Here is a 24,565-nt window from a genome sequence, read left to right on the forward strand (position 1 = left end):
GTTGTACATCTTTGTTCCTCATATCTACATATTTATTTCTCGACATAGTGACCATGGGGAGAAACAAATTTCTCCCAGCAAGATACTAGTCTGTTGATACCATCACTGTAGGATGTTTGACTTTATTGATGGAGCCACAACCTCATCTCTGCTTGCAACTCTTCATCACTATCAGAGGTCCTTGAAACAGATGAAAATCATATGTGGTCAAGTCGGGCCTGTAAGGAGGAAGATCGACGACAATGAACCAGAGGTGTCGGATTGTTGCAGGTGTCACAGTGCTCGTTTGTGGTCTGGCTGTATCGTGCTGAAGGAGAGGGTGCTCAGTGTATAGACGAACTCCTTGAATTTGTATTTTGAGTTTTCTGAGGGTCTCACAGTACACGGAAATAGTAATGTTACACAGCGCCATGTTCAAAGCTACAATTCGGATCCCTCTAACGACAGAGGGTTGTAACTTCCATCAGCAGAGCAGGAAAACTGACTGAGTAATATGAATGACATACAATACCTCTATCGATATTGAGACCAGAGTGCCGTGCGGAGTGGCCGTGCAGTTTGAGGCACCATGTCATGGATTGCACGACCCCTCCAGCTGGAGTTTCAAGTCCTCCCTCAGGCGTGTGTGTGTGTGTGTGTGTGTGTGTGTGTGTGTGTGTGTCTTTTTCGTGGCATAAGTTAGTTTAAATAGTGTGTAAGTGTAGGGACCGATGACCTCAGCAGGTTGGTCCCTTAGGCATTCACACACATTTGAACGTCTATTGAGAATAGAATAAAAAATTGGAAGGCATTAATTCCCAGCACACAGTCGTGGAAGTTCTGAGTTCTTAACAGGCCAGCAAAAAATGAAACCTTTAGTTTTGGGCAGATGGAAAACAAACACACACACACACACTTGTATATACGTTTGTGTGTGTGTGTGTGTGTGTGTGTGTGTGTGTGTGTGTGTTTCCGTCCATTCGCAGCAAAGGTTTCATTCTTTTTCATGTGCCTGTCAACAACTCAATGCCTCTAAGATTTGGTGAGTTTCTGCTTTACTCCTAAATTATTTATAGACTTGCATAACTTTCCTTACCTTATTTGCATAAATGTTTTATCGGATAGGATCAGTGAGACTGTAAGAATGTTCATTGATGGTGCCATAGCTTACAGGAAAATATTGCCATTGAACAATGGATGATGCCAAGGAAATGCTGAAGAAGGATTTTATAGGGCCCTTGGGGAAGATCAGTTTGGATTCCGTAGAAATGTTGGAACACGTGAGGCAATACTGACCTTACGACTTATCTTAGAAGAAAGATTAAGAAAAGGCTAACCTACGTTTCTTGCATTTGTAGACTTAGAGAAAGCTTTTGACAATGTTAACTGCAATACTCTCTTTCAAATTCTGAAGGTGGCAGGGGTAAAATACAGGGAGCGAAAGGCTATTTACAGTTTGTACAGAAACCAGATGGCAGTTATAAGAGTCGAGGGGCATGAAAGGGAAGCAGTGGTTGGGAAAGGAGTAAGACAGGGTTGTAGCCTCTCCCCGATGTTATTCAATCTGTATATTGAGCAAGCAGTAAAGGAAACAAAAGAAAAATTCGGAGTAGGTATTAATATTCATGGAGAAGAAGTAAAAACTTTGAGGTTCGCCGATGACATTGTAATTCTGTCAGAGACAGCAAAGGACTTGGAAGAGCAGTTGAACGGAATGGACAGTGTCTTGAAAGGAGGATATAAGATGAACATCAATAAAAGCAAAACGAGGATAATGGAATGTAGTCAAATTAAGTCGGGTGATGCTGAGGGAATTAGATTAGGAAATGAGACACTTAAAGTAGTAAAGGAGTTTTGCTATTTGGGGAGCAAAATAACTGATGATGGTCGAAGTAGAGAGGATATAAAATGTAGACTGGCAGAGGCAAGGAAAGCGTTTCTCAAGAAGAGGAATTTGTTAACATTGAGTATAGATTTAAGTGTCAGGAAGTCGTTTCTGAAAGTATTTGTATGGAGTGTAGCCATGTATGGAAGTGAAACATGGACGATAACTAGTTTGGACAAGAAGAGAATAGAAGCTTTCGAAATGTGGTGCTACAGAAGAATGCTGAAGATAAGGTGGGTAGATCACGTAACTAATGAGGAGGTATTGAATAGGATTGGGGAGAAGAGCACAACTTGGCACAACTTGACTAGAAGAAGGGATCGGTTGGTAGGACATGTTTTGAGGCATCAAGGGATCACAAATCTAGCATTGGAGGGCAGTGTGGAGGGTAAAAATCGTAGAGGGAGACCAAGAGATGAATACACTAAGCAGATTCAGAAGGATGTAGGTTGCAGTAGGTACTGGGAGATGAAGAAGCTTGCACAGGATAGAGTAGCATGGAGAGCTGCATCAAACCAGTCTCAGGACTGAAGACCACAACAACAACAACAACAACTTGTGGATAGCTCCCCCCACCCAACATCTCTCTCTCTCTCTCTCTCTCTCTCTCTCTCTCTCTCTCTGTCTGTGTGTGTGTGTGTGTGTGTGTGTGTGTGTGTGTGTGTGTGTGTGTGTGTCCAAACCCCCACCCCTCTCCCCACAAATCAGTACAGTGCAATTCACAAGGGAACGCGAAAAAAGTTACCTTTGTGGGTTAGAAGATTTTTGAGCACTGTTTAGTGGGACATATTTGGAACTAAATAACGTAGTAGGCTAGAAGTCTAGTAATTATAAACACATGAATTGGTATCTCGCTAGTGGAAACCCCTTTTTCCTTTTATTTAAGTTCTTTATAAATTAACAAATAGAAATATGAGTCACTAATCATGTGTGTTTACAGTAAATTAAAATTTTGTGCAGAAATACAAAATTTCATACTGGAAATACAATCTTTTTTAACAAGTTTGCTTGTGTGGCCATCCTCCGCAGCAAGCATATAAATACTTGTTTTGTAAATAAAACTGCCTTTTCCTGCTACTAGCAGCAGGAAAAAGCAGTTTTATTTACAAAACAATCTTTTTTATTTCTAGAGATTGATCAGAATTATTTATGTAATTTTTTAAGTTAAGCGTTTTGTATGTCTGTATCAAATTTTAATTTACATTTCCACAACCAGTAATTAAAATTTAAAAAAAATTATTCAGAAGTTACACTGCCTGAGAAAAAAACTAAAGCACTCAGGCAACACAGTCAGATGTCAATGTAACTTTGTACACGTTCAGACCATCAGTGGGTATGTTAATGATTTGAGTTGTAATTCTCTGTGACAGATAGAACAGCCACCAGGATGCACGAGTGTTGCTCATGTTTAATGTTGTTACCAGGCCCGGTAGGGCACGAACAGCGACAGATGACTAGTGATCACCGTGGAGAACATGGAGGTGCTGCATACTCGTGTGAGACAGCGTTATCAGCATCCAACAGTTTGAAAGGGACTCGTTGTGGGTCTCCATTTTGTGGGTCGGTTGAATTCTGGAATATCCAGATTTGTGGGGCATTTGGATGTGACACTGGTCCCATGTTGAACTGCACGGGAATGTGGGGCAGGCACACTACTCACCAAGATTCCGGTCAGGCACTTCTTGTGACGAAGCAAGCTGGGATATTTTTACTTCCACTCTTGTTTTGCCATCTGCCTCCTTGGAATTCATTTTTTCATGTCTTACTTATTACCATTAACATACATGAGTATAATCTGCATTTTCATAAAAGAGAAAGGTTGGCCCTTAGTCTTAAAGAATATACCATCAGATCTAATTTTGTGCTTAGTTTTATGTATGTAATTGATTTTCTAATTTATTTTGACTATTCCTAATTAATGTCTTTGTTATAGGTTGAAATCGGTAATTGTTTCGTATCTCAAACTCTATTGCTGACTTATAAACAAATATAAATTCTGTACTAATTATAAACATTTAGAGAAACAACTATTAATTTATATTTGAAAACATGTGAGCAAAGCCAGCCCTTAATTAATTCCAAAGTAATTAACAGTTGTCAAAAGTATTGTTTGCGTAATGATATCTGTTAATTTCATCATTTAAACAAATAATTTGCCTTAACTCTCGTAATAGAAGAAACTGTTAAAAAGATGGAATTTTTTGATGTATTCAGTTAATTTAATGAGTTATGTTTTAATTGTAATTTCTGTAAATGAAACATCAAACAATGTGTAGTTTCAGTGCCTATTATTGTGCTGATATATAAGAGCCCGATTTTTGGTCCTGAGACATTCAGACCATAGCTGAGTTTCAGACGAGGAACCTATATTGGTTAGAACAACAACAGTGCATCAAATTAACTGTGAAATAAGTGTTACACAATTAGGCCGTGTGTTAAAACAATGAAAGTGTCTGTTCAATATGTACCGTATCATTCTACAATAACTGTGAAATGTGTGGTTAGGTTTTAACTGCTTGTAGATGTTCAACAGCAAACTATTGTAGCAGTATGTTGATGTTTCCCTGCAAACTATTAATGAAGGTTATCAAAAGTTAAACAATAGTGCACTAGCCATATAACTGTGTGTTATTGGGGGGTTGTGAACAGTGAAAGTAAAGAACTGTGAAATGCAAATGTGCACCTGTCTGCTACATCATTTAAAGTAGTCAGTGTTGAATGTGTGCTGCCGCCCCCCCCCCCCCCCCCCCCCCCCCCCAGTTTTTCAGGTAGTGTAGCAACACAGTACGTCGACACAGAGGACAATCGAGACGTCACAGTCTGACGACCACAATGGAGGATTGCCATATTGCGCACAGAGCACATTCTGGCCCTGATACATCTGTCTCTGTGATCTGAGAGCAAGTAGTGGACTGCGTGCAACATTGTGTCATCCTGCACCATTGGCGCGACTATCAGGAGCTGGCCTGGGGAATTGCCATCCCGTGTGTAGGGTGCCGTTAGCACCACAGCACAAGTGATTGTGTTTGTAGTGGTGACTGGAAAGTGGAAAGAGTGAACGGCAGATGAATTGTTTTGCAGTACGTTCAGCAACGAATTGCGGCTCTGAACTGTCAGCCGATGACCGTCATCGACTAGTGTGGCAGTGATCTGGGGAGAGGATCCAGTCTTCTAATGTTCCAGAGAGGTACAGCATCGTTACTCTCTGCATCACAGTGGTGGGTCCTGTCAGGTATGACTTCAGATCAGCTGGTAGTGATCGTGAAAACTCAGATGGCTCAACGGTACGTCACAGACGTGTCGAGTTGTCACACGTTACCTCTCGTGCGACATTATTGGAATGTCATTTTTCGAGAGGATGGCGATCGTTCACAGGTGACGTGTGTCTGTATGAACTGACTACGTGATGTTGAGGTACACCTGTGGACAGCGAGCTCCCCAGGTTAGTCCCCAGTTGAACCTGTGTGGGACCAGTTCAGACATTCGTCCCAGTGGCAGTGTCTTGGATAGGAAGGACCATTTATTACAGGTTGCTTCAGGAGAGGCTGCAACGGTAATACGACATCCTTCTGAACCGAATCAATGCGTGCGTACGAGCTGGAGAGGAGTGAAGTGTTGTAGTGATAAGTGGGCTCATTTTGCCAAGTTCTTTGTTAACTGCGCTCATGTCACGCGATCAGTGGTGCAGTCAGTGCATGTGTTCAAGCCGGAGGGGATTGAAGGGTTATGGTGATACGTGGGCTCATTTTGCCAAGTTCTTTGTTAACTGCGCTCGTGTCAATTGATTGGTGGTGCAGTCTACATCTACATCTACATTTCTACTCCACAAGCAACCCAACGGTGTGTGGCAGAGGTCACTTTACGTGCCACTGTCATTACCTCCCTTTCCTGTTCCAGTCACGTACGGTTCGCGGGAAGAACGACTGCCAGAAAGCCTCCGTTCGCGCTCGAATCTCTCTAATTTTACATTCGTTATCTCCTTGGGAGGTATAAGTAGGGGGAAGCAATATTTTCGATACCTCATCCAGAAACGCACCCACTCGAAACCTGGACAGCGAGCTACACCGCGATGCAGAGTGCCTCTCTTGCAGAGTCTGCCACTTGAGTTTGCTAAACATCTCGGTAACGCTATCACGCTTACCAAATAACCCTGTGATGAAATGCGCCACTCTTCTTTGGATCTTCTCTACCTCCTCTGTCAACCCGACCTGGTACGGATCCCACACTGATGAGCAATACTCAAGTATAGGTCGAACGAGTGTTTTATAAGCCACCTCCTTTGTTGATGGACTACATTTTCTAAGGACTCTCCCAATGAATCTTAACCTGGCCACCCACCTTACCAACATTTAATTTTATGTGATCATTCCACTTCAAATCGTTCCGCACGCATACTCCCAGATATTTTACTGAAGTAACTGCTACCAGTGTTTGTTCCGCTATCATATAGTCATACAACAAAGGGTCCTTCTTTCTACGTATTTGCAATACATTACATTTGTCTATGTTAAGGGTCAGTTGCCACTCCCTGCACCAAGTGCCTATCCACTGCAGATCTTCCTGGATTTCGCTGTAATTTTCTAATGCTGCAACTTCTCTGTATACTACAGCATCATCCGCGAAAATCCACACGGAACTTCCGACACTATCTACTAGGTCATTTATATATATTGTGAAAAGCAATGGTTCCATAACACTCCCCTGTGGCACGCCAGAGGTTACTTTGTCTGCATGCGTTCAAGCCGGAGGCAAGTGAAGTGTTATAGTGATAAGTGGGCTCATTTTTCTTTGTTAAGTGTGCTCATGTCGGGCGATTGGTGGTGCGATCAATGCATGCGTTCAAGCCAGAGGTGAGTGAAGTGTTATAGTGATAAGTGGGCTCGTTTCGCCAAGTTTTTTGTTAACTGCAGTCGTGCTGGGCGATCGGTGGTGTGGTGGGGAAGTACAAAATGTGACAGGCAACACAGTGAGCATGTGGTGCTCAACTCGAGAAAGAACTGCTATTGGCTGATAGCTGGCCCACCAAAATATCGTTCACAGACTAAATTTTAATTGAAATACAGTCACATAGTGCAAAGCTAATGACACAGATCAGTTGCGACTTATGGTTTCCACATTGGGGAAGTCTGTGAATCTGATACCAGTGTGGCAAGATTGTCAAGTTCCAGAGAGACGTAATGACTCACTGCCCACCCCTCCCCCTCCCTCACCACCACCACCACCGCCACCACCACCACCACTCTTCTCCCCCCCCCCCCCCAAATCTCTCTCTCTCTCTCTCTCTCTCTCTCTCTCTCTTTCTTTCTTTTCTGTGTGTGTGTGTGTGTGTGTGTGTGTGTGTGTGAGTGATGTGGATCAGGATACCTGTGTATGGTGGTCTGTATTACTGAGTGGCGAAAACAGTCACTCAATTCCAATTGCAGGTTGCCAATGTAAGTTCTTCCAGGGGTAACAAACACTGCTTCTTGTGTATTTTATATAATTATTGGTCATATTTAAAATGATGTCACAATCTACTCCTTACGAGGTATGAATTTAAGTTGTAGGTTTAACACAATACGACAAGTATTAAAGTTACAAACTATGTACATGTCTTGGTTCACCTTAAGTCAAAATGGACAAACTACACAGGCTATATCCATCTAGTATTTGAAAATGAGTTCACTTAGCAACAAACATTACACACGATATCAAACATTTATGAAACTTTTTCTCACTGACGGCACACACAGGATAATTGTTTACTACATTTACACCGTTCTTGCAGTAAAACTTCAGCTTCAGACATGACAGTTTATCACTGCTGTACTATTAACTCTATTCACAACAGAGTTAGCAGACGACATCCATGTATACCAATGAATGTACCTGCAAAATTATGTTGTTGTACAACACAGTGTTTGGAATATATGATGTCATAAACTTTGAAACCGCTGAAAAACCTCTCTCTTTTTAAATTAATGTGCAAATTGCGTAGGCTATACTGATCCAATGTTTGATAACTCAGGCAGGGGTGTTACTTTTTGTATCCAACATACATTGTCAAAATCTCCAAAATACATATAAAATAATAACACAAAGAAACATGCAAGTAACACAATTTATCAAGTAAACACCATTAGCAAGTGAGGAACATGGTAACTACAGAAAGTAACAAAACATTTCATGCCCTTATTGTGTGCAGTCTTTTTGAAATTCTCAGTATGTGGGGACACTTAAGATACAGATTCTGCTGCACTCTTAGAAGACACTTAGCCTGTGTTCACTGCAGTGGATCCAAATGACCAGTGCCAGAAATACAGAAGTATCTTTGACACCATGGAATCATTAATATCGAGCAACAGTTAATGACTAGTAAAAGCAGGATAAAGAGGTAGAGTGGTAGGCATTCGAAAGTGAAGATTCAGCCACTCTTAGTTCCTCTCCATCGAAAACGAATGTTAAAATTGTGTGGAGGGTGGTATGACTCCCATAGGCACAAACAAACAATGCAATATCCAGGACGGAGTAATGACAGTATTACAAAAAGGAAGATTGCTACGCACCATATAGCAGACACATTGAATCGCAAATAGGCACAACAAAACGACTATCAAACAAGTAAGCTTTTTGGCCAAAAAGGTCTAGATAATGTGTGTGTGTGTGTCTAATACAGATGAAGGCCTTTTTGGCTGAAAGCTTGCATGTTTGCCAGTCTTTTTGTTGTGCCTATCTGCAACGCAACATCTCTGCTCTGTGGTGAGTAGCCTTTCGTTTTCATAGTACAGGGTGTACATAAAGTCTGGGAACACTTTCAATTATTTGTTGCACAAGAACTAAACATTGTACAGATGTCATACATATTTGAAGAGAAACTGAATTTTTTTTACAAGCATTCGGTGACCTAGCAGACGTCAATAAGGTAATCGAATTATTGCCGTACCCGTCCCAGCACGGCATCGTCGACTGCGGCAGTCGCTTCCCGTATTCTCTCCCGGTGCTCTGCTACATCATGTGGTAGAGGTGGTACATACACCAGATCTTTAATGTGTCCCCACAGAAAAAAATCACACGGAGTGAGATCTGGTGATCGGGGAGCCCATTTCGTGAAACAGCTTTCCCCTTCTGTAGCAAGGCCGATCCATTAATGCAGCATCTCTGTGTTGAGATACCTACGACCTTCACGATGAAAGATGGATGGAGAGACCGATTGCATTTGAGGCATCAGCCATTGCTGCAACATGTCCAAGTAGGAGCATCCAGTGACAGTGCTCAAGGCACAAAGGAATTTACGTTTGGGGAATCGTGCTCAAATTCAATGCGTTTGTGTGGATGCTTTGTACCCCAGATTCGCCAATTATGCCTGTTCACTTTCCCATTAGTGTGAAAAGTGGCTTCGTTGCTAAAAATTAAGTGATCAACAACGCCATCACCATCCTCATTCAATTGTTGCAACTGCAAACAAAATTCAGAATGCTTGTGTTTGTTGTCATCTTTGAGCTTCTGCACTAGCTCCAATTTGAATTGTTTCTTTTCAAAATGACATATGTATGATATCTATACAATGTTTGATTCTTGTGCTATAAATAATTGAAAGTGATTCCGTACTTCATGTACACCCTGTATTGTCATTTTCCAGAGGCACAAATAGTTTAGCCTGCTGTGGAAGCCTTTAAAGAGCTGTTCTCCATAGGAGCCATGCCCCAAACCTCTGCTAAACATAGCTTAACTCGTATCCCGAGGTGCAGCATTAAGGGTGCATTTAAGCTGCCACACCACTGCTCACCGGCACCACCTGGTGGTGATAAACCACTGCATCTTATTGGTCTATTTAACCTGCACCGTCACCGATCCCCCCCACTGCCCGTTATGATCCTTCTCAGACGGTTTGTGTTTTCCACTGCGACTGTCGCCGTGCGTCCTGAAACTTGAGCCTCGATTCATTGGCTTGTCCGAGGTCACTCGACTGGCTCTGCATTTGGCGTGCTATGTGAACTGCTGCAGGGTAATTACTCTTGTCAAGCGGTAAAGCTGCAGTGTAAACGCAACAGTGCTACCGACTGGCAGCAAGGTCCGATGTGCCGAAAGTGAGGATGCATCTTGCCGTAAAACTAGCTGCTGTCTGTCTGGAAAAAATCTGTCGGTATCAACAGACTTAAAAAAATTGGCAGTCATTATTTAAATCCGAATGAGAAATACTCTAATCTCTTCCTGATAATTTAAATTCTGTAGTACATTATTGGAAAAAGTAATTTAAAACACCTTCTGGGGTGGCTCTTCCCCAGAGCGTTTAGTTTCAAGCTGTCCCTGATCCAGATGATCCTATTCTTATGCCACCACGCAGTTGGTTCAAAGTAATAATGATAATTATTATTATTTGACATTTATGAAAAGTTTGAGATTTTCAGGTGATTTGTTCAGAATAGGAAGCAAACGGATATCACTAGGTACAATTTTATCGAATAGTATTGCTGAAAGTAATTAATTTTAAATGAAGTCCTTAACTTATGGGTGTTGCTCGGCCACCACTGACCAGACATTTTCAGTTGGTGAGAGATCTGGTGAATGTGCTGGCCAGGGCAGCAGTCGAACATTTTCTGTATCCAGAAAGACCGTACAGGACCTGCAACATGCGGTCGTGCATTATTCTGCTGAAATGTAGGGTTTCGCAGGGATCGAATGAAGGCTAGAGCCACGGGTCGTAACACATCTGAAATGTAACGTTCACTGTTCAAAGTGCCGTCAATGCGAACAAGAGGTGACCGAGACTTGTAACCGATGGCACCCCATACCATTACACTGGGTGATACGCCAGTATGGCGATGACGAATACACGCTTCCAATGTGCATTCTACGTGTTGTCGCCAAACACGGATGCGACCATCGTGATGCTGTAAACAGAACCTGGATTCATTCGAAAAAATGACGTTTTGCCATTTGTGCACCCAGGTTCATAGTAAAGTACACCATAGCAGGCGCTCCTGTCTGTGATGCAGCTCAAGGGTAACCGCATCCACGGTCTCCGAGCTGATAGTCCGTGCTGCTGCAAACGTCGTCGAACTGTTCGTGCAGATGGTTGTCGTCTTGCAAACGTCCCCATCTGTTGAATCAGGGATCGAGACGTGGCTGCACGATCCTTTACAGCCGTGCAGATAAGATGCCTGTCATCTTGACTGCTAGTGATATGAAGCCGTTGGCATCCAGTACGGCGTTCCGTATTACCCTCCTGAAGCCACCGATTCCATATTCTGCTAACAGTCATTGGATCTCGACCAACGGGAGCAGCATTGTTGTGATACGATAAACCGCAGTTGCGATAGGCTACAATCCGACCTTTATCAAAGTCGGAAACATGATGGTACGCATTTCTGCTCCTTACACGAGGCGTCACAACAACGTTTCACCAGGCAATGCCGGTCAACTGCTGCTTATGTATGAGATATTGTTTGGAAACTTTCCTCATGTCAGCACGTTGTAGGTGTTGCCACCAGCGCCAACTTTGTGTGAATGCTCTGAAAAGCTAATCATTTGCATATCACAGCATCTTCTTCCTGTCGGTTAAATTTCACGGCTGTAGCACGTCATCTTCGTGGTGTAGCAATTTTAATGGCCAGTTGTGTAATTAAGATGTTAGTTGGTGTGCATTGAGCATGGATTTAAAAATGATATTCTATTAACTATTTCTTCTGATTGATGTTGAATTGTAGTTTAATAATGTAATGATGATCTCTAACATTTTCACAGAATGTTGTTTAGGTATTAACATTTTACAATGGTTGCTGTCGAAATACACAGTTTGAATACATCGTTAAACAGTACCTCTATTATGTCAGTTTTCCAGAGTGATTAATTCATATAGCAAATTTTAAATAATATTAATAATAATAATAATAATATATACTTCTGAGCCTGATAATGTGTACTTTCACATCATATTGAATAATGAATGACAAAATGTGAGCAGTCGTTATGAAAAATTTCCATACTTGCCACATGGTATCAACTTCTTCACTAGTTGGAAGTATTGATTGCTAACTATAAGTAGTGAAGGGTAAATTGTTCTGTGCAGGAATCCCTGAGCGTGGTGCAGGCCGATAACTGCACGCTGACGATGGAGTTACGGACGCCGCAGTCTTGCGTGTCACCACATCAGAAAATCGTGCCTGGGCTCAGCCACGGCTCCGTCTTCTGCATACTGTGAGTATCCTCGAGTATCAAGGCTGTGGCCAGAAGAAAAATTTATGAGGAGTATTCTCCAAAATGTGGACCTCCAGCATTGCTGCCACTATTTTTCCCAGTGTGTTTTTTCACACATTGATACAGGAGAATTAAATAAGAAATTTCAGTTAATTAAATTTAATTATTTCCAGTATTCAGTCTGATATTGTAGTTCTTGCAAAATGATAAATTGAACTTTGGAGTGGGAAAGAGTTACTAATACTCCGATACTCATCTGATCGAATAAGAGGTTTCAAGAATTGTCAGACGTATTTAAACATTAATTACTTCTGCTGTAGAAGTCCCGTTTATACATTGGAGTGATTCATATCCTTGTTTGATGTTGAGGATTTTGTGTAACGGAAAGTAATGAATCAGCTCATTTTAACGTTATCCTTTTTTACCAAACTGAATAGCCCGTCCGCTGCCTCACAGTTCGACTCTTTTTAGTGAATACCCAAAAAGACATCCAGTCGCTTGTATAAGATTATGCAATATCATCAATAAACTTGGGTATTATTTGAATCTGCTTTTTAGATTAATACAAATAAATAAGAAATTCGGTTACACTATAAAACAGTCTAATCTAAAAGCTGTAAATTCAACAAAATACCTAGGTATTACAATTACAAACAACTTAAATTGGAAGGAACACATAGAAAATGTTGTGAGGAAGGCTAACCAAAGACAGCCTTTTATTGGCAGGACACTTAGAAAATATAACAGACCTACTAAGGAGACTGCCTACACTACGCTTGTCCATCATCTTTTAGAATACTGTTGCGCGGTGTGGGATCCTTACCAGATAGGACTGATGGAGTACATCGAAAAAGTTCAACGAGAGGCAGCACGTTTTGTATTATCGTGAAATATGGGAGAGGGTGTCACAGAAATGATACAGGGTTTGGGCTGGACATCATTAAAAGAAAGGCATTTTTCGTTGTGACGGAATCTTCTCACCAACTTTCTCCTTCGAATGCGAAAATATTTTGTTGACACTGACCTACATAGGGAGAAATGATCACCACGATAAAATAAGGGAAATCAGAGCTCGCACGCTGTACGAGATTGGAATAATAGAGAATTGTGATTTGCAGAGTATCCGTGTAGATGTAGATAGAAGTATGTTTTCAAGTAATAGCTTTGTTAAGTAATTGTTTGTGCTGAATTTTGTAAAATAAATCTAACAATTTCTATATAAGTATGCAAATTGATGCTAATGTGCTTAATTATTTTAATTGCTGTCATTTCCAAATATGTCAATGCTGAAGTTTTATTATTAGGTAGAACCAATTATTTTATGAACATGTTAAATATTGTTATATACTGAAGTATTTAGTTTTAGTAATGGCTCATAACATTACATAATAGTTTTATAGAACTTTCCATTCATTAATTTTACAAAAGTGTGTCACTTGAATGATGAGACATTAGTTTTTTAATAAATTATGGATGTTCCATACATGAAATTCGAAACTACCATAACTTCATAAATGAAATAGTGTAACAAACTCTTTATTTAAATGAATTTAGTTATTCTAAATAGCACTAGACAATGGATAATAACTGTGGTAGGAATTAGCACAAAGGTAGATATAAAATGGCACAATGAAAGATATTACATACTGTGAAGTATACAAAAAGGATGTGTTGTGCACTAGTACTGGGGATCTATTTCTATTACATTACAGTGCATACCCTTGAAGCAGGTGCAGAATTAGAGTTTGGTTCTGCTGATGGCCAACTTGTTACCTTCTGTTAGTTTCTGCCCCCCACCACATCCCCAAATATAACTTTGTCATGCTCACTTTTAATGTGACAGTAATAATTTGCTTGCATCAGTACTTAGTAAAAAGATGCAGCACAGCTTACTAGAAATGGCAGTTCAGTGAAATACTTCATTTGCCAGAAAATTTGAGAGTTACATATGATGTTAAAACATATTTTTATTGGAACTCTACTTCTTCCCAAAAATTACTTATATTGATGGTACAAAGGAGGTGCAGCTACTTGCTTTAAACATAAAACAAATAGGGATTAGTGGTGAATAATTTAGGCGAGGCAACCTCACCCATCCCCACCACACCCTCTCCACCAGTCAAAAAGTCCCTCCCACCCAGAGAAAGCCAGGGATAAAAATTTCTTCATAAAAAAAAATTATGTCAGTGACAAACTGAGTACCTAATGACCAATCCATTCCTGCCATCAAGAGGGGAGGCGTATGAGATATTGCAGGGTCCTTGATAACAATATATGTATGCTTTATCTTGCTTTTATAGCTGCCTTACAAGTTAGACCCTAATGTAGCTGTATTTGTATGCTTTAATTGATGTCCTTTTGTTGTAATTTACCATATTTCACATGAAGAGTATGTACGTTACAACATCAATAACAGGTGGGTGGAGCCACTTGCTTTAAAAGAATGAAAAAAATCTGAATGTGACATTTTTTTCTGTCATGTAGTGAGAGAGAAGTGTATGTAGTTATGGAGAACATTTAGCGACCCCCCCCCCCCCCCCCCCCCCCTCCCCATGTGGGTCCGGGGGTTAGAATAGGCCTGTTGTACGAGGCGACTAAAAGGAGTTTCACACGTTTCGGACTTTATGTGATGGTCCCCTGGAGGTTTTTACCTCCATTCTTCAAAATTTTCCCAAAGAGCGAGCCAATTGGGGAAGGGGACCTTACAAGATGCATCGTGTCCATTGCGCATTGAGATCTTTAGCCCACTTTCTCGTTGTCGCATTGCAGTCCTGCCCATTCCCCATCTCTTGGGCGAGGACACCTTCCTGGGTGCGTTTTGCACCGTGCACTGTGCAGTGTCGATTTCTGCGTCGATGATGACCGTGGACTTCATTGCACCTGATATCCAGCACAGTAGCCAGTCAGTTATTGTGGGGCCACCATGTACCCTGTTGGTTGTAGCCCCTGTACACAAAGCGTTCTGCTGATACCTGCGCCATTAACTCCACACATATGCCGAGGGGTAGATGCCCATAAGCCCCTGGGGCATTGGGACTCCCAGCAATGGCCATCCTGCCAGGTGGCCTTTGCTGCGGCTGAATGGCGCCCGTGGGGAGGGCCCCTGGTCAGAGTGGGTGGCATAAGGGAGAATGACACACGATGAAGCGTAGTCCGTCATATCTTGCCGGTGGTGAAACACCAGCAGTCTCTAAGCGATCACGAGCTCAATTCAACGCACAGAAGTACCACCCCAAATCGTTCCCCTCCCTGGCCACACCGTGGGAGGAACGTCACGCTAAGGATGGCAGCAGATCTTATTCACCCCGGTACCTTGGGTATTTGAGAGCTAACGGGGAATCTTTCATGACAATGAAGCCTCAGTTTTTTGTTGAGTATTTAGAGGACGAGTTCGGGGAGGTGGAGGGCTCGTCCAAAATGATATCTGGGTCAGTCTTGATCGAAACAGCATCCTCTGCCCAGTCACAGGAGTTACTTGCTTAAGCTGGGGGATGTTTCTGTAACCATCACACCCCATAAGAGCTTAAATACAGTCCAGGGTATCATATTTCACAGAGACCTTCTTTTGCAGTCGACGATGAGCTGCGTGCCAGTTTAGAGCAGCGAGGTGTACATTTCATCCGGCATGTCCACCGGGGTCTGAAGTATAATCAGGTTGCCACCGGTGCCTTCATCTTGCCCTTTGAGGGTGATACTTTGCTTGAGAAGGTCAAGGTGATGGTCTACCGGTGTGATGTAAAGCCCTATATCCCTCCCCCGATGTGGTGCCTTCAGTGCTGGAAGTTGCTTCCCGCTGTACTTCCAGCGTCACATGCCGGATTGCAAACACCCGTCACATCCCATACTTCGTGTGCCCCGCTTCCCATCTGTCTCAACTGCAGAGAGCACCATTCGCCTTGCTCGCCTGACTGCAGGTTTCTCCAGAAAGAAAGGAAAATCTTTGACAAACTGGCCTACACTGAGGCTAAGAGAAATTTCAACGCCTGCATCCTGTGCGTATGACATCGTCTTACATCGCCACTACAACAGTTCTGGCACCATCAGCTCCACCAACCAAGGTCACCTATCAGAGCCGGAAGACTACACCTGCCGCCTTGATGGTGGGGGACATTTTCCTCCCTGTTGCTCCTGCACCACCTACTTTGGGAGCAACACCCCCCCACCCCGCCCCCCAAACATCGGGGATGTCCATCCCCACTTCTAAGCCAGAGAAGCATAAGTCTTCTTCGGCTTCTCTCACTATGAAGGGTTCCCTTGGGTCACTCCCTTCCCAGGTTTCTTCTAGTGGGAAAGACGACACCCGCCAGTGGCTGAAGGGCCCAAAAGCAGCTGGTCGTAGGGCTTCACTCTCATCCTCAGTCCCGGAGACTGAGCCAGTGAAGTCTTCGCAGCCAGGGAAACCCAAGGAGCAGTGAGAGAAATCCAAAAATAAAACCCATAAGACCAAGGAAATTGCAGTGGCACCCACACTGCTGCTACCTACAAGCTCTGTGGCTGAGGATGGGGTGGAGATTTTGGCATCCGCTGAGGACCTAGATCGCACCAGACCCTCAGACACAATGGATATAGACTGCTCAGGCAATAAATCGGTGGCAGCAGGTGACTCTGAGGCGTAAACTGTCTCATTGAATGTTCCCTGCCTTCCCAGTCTCACGATGTCATCCTCCAGTGGAATTGCGGCGGTTTTTTTCCACCGCCTGGCTGAGCTATGGCAACTGTTAAGCTTTCATTGCCTTCCAGGAAACCTGGTTCCCAGCAACGCGGACCCCTGCCCTCTGTGGCTATAAGGAATATTACAAGAACCGTAACGACTATAATCGAGTGTCAGGTGGAGTTTGCGTTTATGTCCTAAACTCGGTCTGTAGTGAACATGTGCCCCTTCAAACACCTCTCGAAGCTGTGGCTGTCAGAATAAGGACAACACAGGAAATAACTGTCTGTAATGTATATCTTCCTCCAGATGGTGCAGTACCCCTGAATGTATTGGCTGCACTGATTGATCAACTCCCTAAACCTTTCCTACTTCTGGGAGATTTTAATGCCCATAACCCCTTGTGGGGTGATACCGTGCTTACTGGCCGTGGCAGAGATGTCGAAACTTTACTGTCACAATTCGACCTCTGCCTCTTAAATAGTGGGGGCGCCACACATTTCAGTGTGGCTCGTGGTAGTTACTTGGCCATTGATTTATCAATTTGAAGCCCAGGACTTCTCCCATCTATCCACTGGAGAGCACTTGACGACCTGTGTGGTAGTGACCACTTCCCCATCTTCCTGTCACTGCCCCAGCGTCAGGCACACGGGCGCCTGCCCAGATGGGCTTTGAACGAGGTGGACTGGGGAACTTTCACCTCTGCTGTCACCGCTGAATCTCCCCCACACCATAACATCGATGTGACGGTTGAGCAGACGACCAGCAAAACTGTTTCTGCAACATAAAACGCGATCCCTCGCTCTTTAGGGTGTCCGAGGCATAAGGCAGTCCCTTGGTGGTCGCCGGAAGTCACAGAAGCAATTAAGGAGCGTCGGTGAGCTCTACAGCGGCATAAGCACCCTTCCCTGGAGACCCTCATAGCCTTTAAACGGCTCCGTGCCCGTGTTCGCTACCTTATCAAACAACGGAAGGAGGAGTGTTGGGAGAGAAACGTCTCCACCATTGGGTGCCACACATCACCTTCCCTAGTCTGGGCAAAGATCAAATGTCTTTTCGGGCACCAGGCCCCAACAGCTATCCCTAGTGTTACCATAAATGGCGAGTTATGTAACGACGCAAATGCGATTGCCGAGCACTTTGCTCGAGCCTCTGCATCAGAGACTTACCCAACACCCTTTTGCACACTCAAATGGCGGCTGTCCTCTCATTCACTACACGCTGCAGTGCCCATTTACAGAGCGGGAGCTCCTCAGTGCCCTTGCACATTGCCCCGACACAGCTCCTGGTCCTGATCGCATCCACAGCCAGACGATTAAACATCTCTCATCTGACTACAAGCGACATCTTCTCGCCATCTTCAACCGGATCTGGTGCGATGGCGTCTTTCCGTCGCAATGGCGGGAGAGCACCGTCATTCCGTTGCTCAGACGCGGTAAAAACCCACTTGATGTGGATAGCTATCGGCCCATCAGCGTCACCAATGTTCTTTGTAAGCTGCTGGACTGTATGGTGTGTCGGCGGTTGGGCTGCGTCCGGGAGTCACGTGGCTTGCTGGCTCAGGGCAGCTTCCGGCAGGGTCGCTCTACCACTGATCATCTTGTGTCTATCGAGTCTGCCATCCGAACTGCCTTTTCCAGACACCAACACCTGATTGCCATCTTTTTTGACTTACATAAAGCATACGACACGACTTGGCGACATCATATCCTTGCCACATTGTACGAGAGGGGTCTCCGGAGACCACTCCCGATTTTTATCCAAAACTTCCTGTCACTCTGTACTTTCCGTGTCCAAGTTGGTGACTCCCATAGTTTCATTCACATCCAGGAGAATGGAGTGTGTCTCAAATTTTAGTGGCTATTAATGGTCTAGCAGCAGCTATTGGGCCCTGCGTCTCACCTTCTCTGTATGCAGGCGACTTCTGCATTTCGTACTGCTGCTCCAGTACTGTTGTTGCTGGGAGCCATCCACAAGACGCAGTCACGGGCTCTAGCCCACTGCTTCCAGTTTTCAGCTGCAAAGTAGTGTGTCTTGCACTTCTGTCGGCGTCATATCGTTCATCTGGAACTCGCACTTTACCTTAATGACGATCCACTCACTGTAGTGGAGACATATCGATTCCTAGGGCTGGTTTTCGGTGCTCGATTGACTTGGCTCCCTCATCTTCGTCAGATTAAGCACAAGTGCAAGCAGCACCTCGATGCCCTCTGTTGCCTGAGCAACACCAATTGCAGTGCAGATTGCTGTATGCTGCTGCAGCTCTACAGAGCCCTTGTCCAATCCCGAATTGACTATGGGAGTGTGGTTTATGGTTCGGCAGTGCCTTCGACATTGCATTTACTCGACCCTGTGCACCACTGTGGGCTTCGATTAGCGACAGGAACTTATAGGACGAGTCCGGTGACCAGGGCACTGGTGGAGGTTGGTGTCCCCCCACTGCAGATCAGATGTGTGCAATTGCTCGCCAGTTACGCAGCACACATTCATAGTTCCCCTGAGCATCCGACTTACCATCTCCTTTTCCTGCCCACGGCTGTCCATCTCCCGTATCGGTGGCCCAGATCGGGGCTAACTGTTGCGGTTCGCGTGCGGTCCCTTCTCTCTGAACTGGAGTCCTTCCCTTTACCACCTCTACTTGTGGTCCATTCACGTACGCCTCGGACTCAGCTTCCTCTGGACCTTTTGCACGGCCCTAAGGACTCCGTTAACCCCGCCGCTCTCCACTGTCACTTCCTCTCGATTCTTGACATGTTCTGGGGCTCTGTAATAGTTTACACCGACAGCTTAATGGATAATGGTCACGTAGGCTTTGCATGTGTTAATGGAGGACATATTGAGCAGCACTTCTTGCCAGTTGGCTTCAGTGTTTTCACTGCAGAGCTGGCGGCCATATCTCATGCTCTCGAGTACATCCAGTCGTGCCCTGGCGAGTCATTTCTCCTGTCTACTTACTCCTTGAGCAGCCTACAAGCTATCGACCAGTGCTACCCTCGCCACCCTCTAGTAGCGTCCATTCAGGAGTCCATCTATGCCCTGGAACAGTTTATGTCATGCACTTCTGTCGTTCCGTGGTGTTTGTGTGGTCTGCATTACACGTCGGAATCCCCGGCAACGAACTTGCCGATAGGCTGGCCAAACAGGCGACGCGGAAACCGCTTTTGGAGAGAGGCATCTCTGAAGCTGACCTGCATTCTGTCTTACACAGCAGGGTTTTCCAGCTTTGGGAGACGGAATGGCATAACAGCACGCACAGCAAACCGCGTGTCAATAAGGAGACTATGAATGTGTGGAAGTCTTCCATGCAGGCCTCTCGCAGGGAATCAGTTGTCCTCTGCCAGCTCTGCATTGGCCATACGTGGCTAACACGTGGTTGCCTACTCCGTCGTGAGGACCCGCCTCAGTGTCGCTGTGGCTCCCTAATGACAGTCGTCCACCTCTTGCCGGACTGCCCACTTTTAGCCACTCTGCTGCAGACTTTAACTTTCCCAGCAACCTGCCTTCGGCGTTGGGCGACAGTGCCTCCATAGCAGCTTTAGTTTTATGTTTTTTCCGTGAGAGTGGGTTTTATGCTTCTATGTAGGTTTTAGCGCATGTCCTTTGTCCTTCCGTGTCTGCCATCCTAGTGCTTTTAGGGTGGAGGTTTTAAATGTGTTGCAGAGTGGCTGGCTTTCCATTTTTATTCTCGTGGTTGGTCAGCCACTGTAATCTGCTTTCATGTTTTACTCTCTTCTATTTCTAGCGTGTCTCTGTTGGTTTCTTGTCCTTCTGTTCCTTTTAGTGTTCATTGCCGTCCCTTCGTTCTTGTGGCTTTTCCTTTCTTTCCATTTTGTGTTATATGTTTCGTCCGTTTTATTCTCACACTTGTGGCATTGTTTTATTAGGAACAAGGGGCCGATGACCACGTAGTTTAGTCCCTTCTCCCGCCTTTAAACCACCCAACCAACCAATATTTTGCAAGCAGTATGTATAAAAAGAAAATGACAATAAAAATACGTGAGTTACAAAGGGTAGTCTTGACTAAATTATTCACCAATAATATATAAATTGTTTTTGTCTAAAGTGAGCAGTTCCCCCCACCCTATTATTGACAGTGTAACATATTTTGCGGAGAAAATCATATTATAATTAAAATATCTCACTGCGTGCATTGGAACGCCCTATCCCGACAATGTTAAATTTAATGACTTGGCTTCCCTGCATTTCAGGAACCACCGTAGCCATTGACATGAAACTTTTACAGGACAAACTGTATGTTTTGAGTTTACTGAACTAAAATAATTACATTTCTGCCGCTGCTTTCGGAAATATAATTTTGTAACTACACAAAGAAAATTTGTGTACATTTTTTGTACATTATCCAAAATAATTTTCATTATACATAACATTATGTTCTTCAAACAATGGAAAATCCAGGATGGCTTGTAACAATACCAGAGAAGGAAAGCTGCTGCTCACCATATAGCGGAGATGCTGAGTCGTGATAGGCACAACAAAAAGATTCACACAGTTATAGCTTTCGGCCATTAAGACCTTTGTCAGCAGTACACACACACACACACACACACACACACACACACACACACACAAACGCAACTTGCACACACGTCTGAAGTCTCGGAGAACTGAAAATAATATTATGTTCTTCTTTTAGTTCAGTAGACTCAGTATACAGGGTGTTCCATTGATCATGACCGGGCCAAATATCTCACGAAATAAGCGTCAAACGAAAAAACTACAAAGAAGGAAACTTGTCTTGCTTGCAGGGGGAAACCAGATGGCACTATGATTGATCTGCTGGATGGCGCTGCCATAGGTCAAACAGATATTAGCTGCTGCTGTTCGCTTTGTGAGAGATGGTACTGTAATAGTCATAATCATATGGCTTACAATTTTAGACAAACAGTTGGTAACAGATAGGTTTTTTAAATTAAAATACAGCACGCAGGTACCTTTGAACATTTTATTTTGGTTGTTCCAATGTGATACGTGTACCTTTGTGAACTTACCATTTCTGACAATGCATGCTGTTACAGTGTGATTACCTGTAAATACCACATTAATGTAATAAATGCTCAAAACGATGTCCGTCGACCACAATGCATTTGGCAGTACGTGCAACGACATTCCTCTCAACGGCGAGTAGTTCGCCTTCCCTAATGTTCGCACACATCATTGACAATGCGCTGATGCATGTTGTCAGACGTTGTCAGTGGATCACGATAGCAAATATCCTTCAACTTTCCCCACAGAAAGAAATCCGGGGACGTCAGATCCGGTGAACGTATGGGCCGCGGTATGGTGCTACGACGACCAATCCACCTGTCATGAAATATGCTATTCAATACCGCTTCAACCGCACGCGATCTATGTGCCAGACATCCATCATGTTGGAAGTACATCGCCATTTTGTCCTTCAGTGAAACATCTTGTAGTAACATCAGTAGAACATTATGTAGGAAATCACCATACATTGCACCATTTAGATTGCCATCGATGAAATGGGGGCCCATTATCCTTCCTCCCATAATGCTGCACCATACATTAACCCGCCAAGGTCGCTGATGTTCCACTTGTCGCAGCCATCGTGGATTTTCCGTTGCCCAACAGTGCATATTATGCCGGTTTACGTTACCACTGTTGGTGAATGACGCTTCATCGCTAAATAGAACACATTCAAAAAAATCTGTCATTGTCCCGTAATTTCTCTTGTGCCCAGTGGCAGAACTGTACACGACATTCAAAGTCATTTCCATGTAATTCCTGCTGCATAGAAATATGGTACGGGCGCAATCGATGTTGATGTAGTGTTCTCAACACCAACGTTTTTGAGATTCCCGATTCTCGCGCAATTTGTCTGCTACTGATGTGCGGATTAGCCACGACAGCAGCTTAAACACCTACTTGGGCATCACCATTTGTTGCAGGTCGTGGTTGACGTTTCACCTGTGGCTGAACACTTCCTGTTTCCTTAAATAATGTAACTATCTGGTGAACGGTCTGGACACTTGGATGATGTCGTCCAGGATACCGAGCAGCATACATAGCACACGCCCATTGGGCAATTTGATCACAGTAGCCTTACATCAACACGATATCGACCTTTTCCGCAATTGGTAAATGGTACATTTTAACACGGGTAATGTATCACGAAGCAAATACCGTCCGCACTGGCGGAATGTTACATGATACCACGTACGTATATTTTTGTGACTATTACAGTGCCATCCATTGCAAAGCAATTAAAAGTGGTCCAACTAAAACATTCATATTTCTTTACGTACTACACGAATAAGTAATAAAAAAATTGGGGTTCCTTTTTTTTTTTAATCCAGTTCATGTCCGTTTATATGGCAGCGCCATCTAGTGGACCAACCATAGCGCCATCTGGTTTCCCCAATCAAGCTAGACAAGTTTCGTTCTTTGTAGTTTTTTTGTTTGATGCTTATTTCGTGAGATATTTGGCCCAGTCACGATCAATGACCCACCCTGTATGTATGTTATTACTCCATGAAAATTAGAATACTCCACTATAAACGGTTTCAGAGATTTGGGGAATAATACAACAGAAAATGTAAATTTTCAGGAACAGCTTTTAAAGTTTCAAAAGACTGTAACCCACATAATATATGCTTAATATTTTTTTTTAGTCACTCAGAAGCACCTTGCACTATACTGTATATCATCCTGTGGACCTTTTTCAAAGGTTTTCTTCTTTCTGGACTTCTTAGTGGCCAACTGTGCTGCATACTCTACTTTATCAATGCGAACCTTCTCCATCCGTTTGAGTTCCCTGATGCAGTTTGCTCCAGGATTGATTCCCATATGCTGTAGCACTTTCACCCTACCGATGTTGTCATCATTAAAAGCAATAACGGCATATCTGCCCCCCCCCCCTCCCCTTATTGTTTTGATTCCAACAAAAACAGTTTTTGGTAAGCGAGTCCGTATAAGAGTATTGAATGACTCATTGGGATTTTGAGTCTGACCTAGTAGAATTTTGCACAGAGCATAACTTAATCATAGCTAACACTTGGTTGAAGAATCGTAAAAGAAGGTTGTATACATGGAAGCATCCCGGTGATACTAAAAGTTATCAGATAGATTATATAATGGTAAGATAGAGATTTAGGAACCAGGTTTTAAATTGTAAGACATTTCCAGGGGCAGATGTGGACTCTGACCACAATCTATTGGTTATGAAATGTAGATTAAAACTGAAGAAACTGCAAAAAGGTGGGAATTTAAGGAGATGGGACCTGGATAAACTGACTAAACCAGAGGTTGTACAAAGTTTCAGGGAGAGCATAAGGAAACAATTGACAGCAATGGGGGAAAGAAATACAGTAGAAGAAGAATGGGTAGCTCTGAGGGATGAAGTAGTGAAGGCAGCAGAGGATCAAGTAGGTAAAAAGACGAGGGCTAGTAGAAATCCTTGGGTAACAGAAGAAATATTGAATTTAATTGATGAAAGGAGAAAGTATAAAAATGCAGTAAATGAAGCAGGCAAAAAGGAATACAAACGTCTCAAAAATGAGATCGACAGGAAGTGCAAAATGGCTAAGCAGGGATGGCTAGAGGACAAATGTACGGATGTGGAGGCTTATCTCATGAGGGGTAAGATAGATACTGCCTACAGAAAAATCAAAGAGACCTTTGGAGAAAGGAGAACCACTTGTATGAATATCAAGAGCTCAGATGGAAACCCAGTTCTAAGCAAAGAAGGGAAAGCAGAAAGGTGGAAGGAGTATATAGAGGGTCTATACAAGGGCGATGTACTTGAGGACAATATTATGGAAATGGAACAGAATGTAGATGAAGATGAAATGGGAGATACGATACTGCGTGAAGAGTTTGACAGAGCACTGAAAGAT

At 43.5% G+C, this 24,565-nt stretch overlaps 1 protein-coding gene across 1 annotated transcript in view; it reads left to right on the plus strand.

Annotated features, from left to right (window-relative positions):
* The window catches only part of LOC126108781 (cation-dependent mannose-6-phosphate receptor-like), a 124,289-nt gene that overhangs the window by 71,979 nt on the left and 27,745 nt on the right, over positions 1–24,565 (plus strand). The window contains exon 5 of the mRNA XM_049914132.1: positions 11,913–12,040. Within this exon, the coding sequence (XP_049770089.1) occupies positions 11,913–12,040 (128 nt within the window). The remainder of the gene's footprint in view (positions 1–11,912; positions 12,041–24,565) is intronic.

The sequence above is a fragment of the Schistocerca cancellata genome, chromosome 11 (assembly GCF_023864275.1).
Source record: "Schistocerca cancellata isolate TAMUIC-IGC-003103 chromosome 11, iqSchCanc2.1, whole genome shotgun sequence".
Lineage (NCBI taxonomy): Eukaryota > Metazoa > Arthropoda > Insecta > Orthoptera > Acrididae > Schistocerca > Schistocerca cancellata.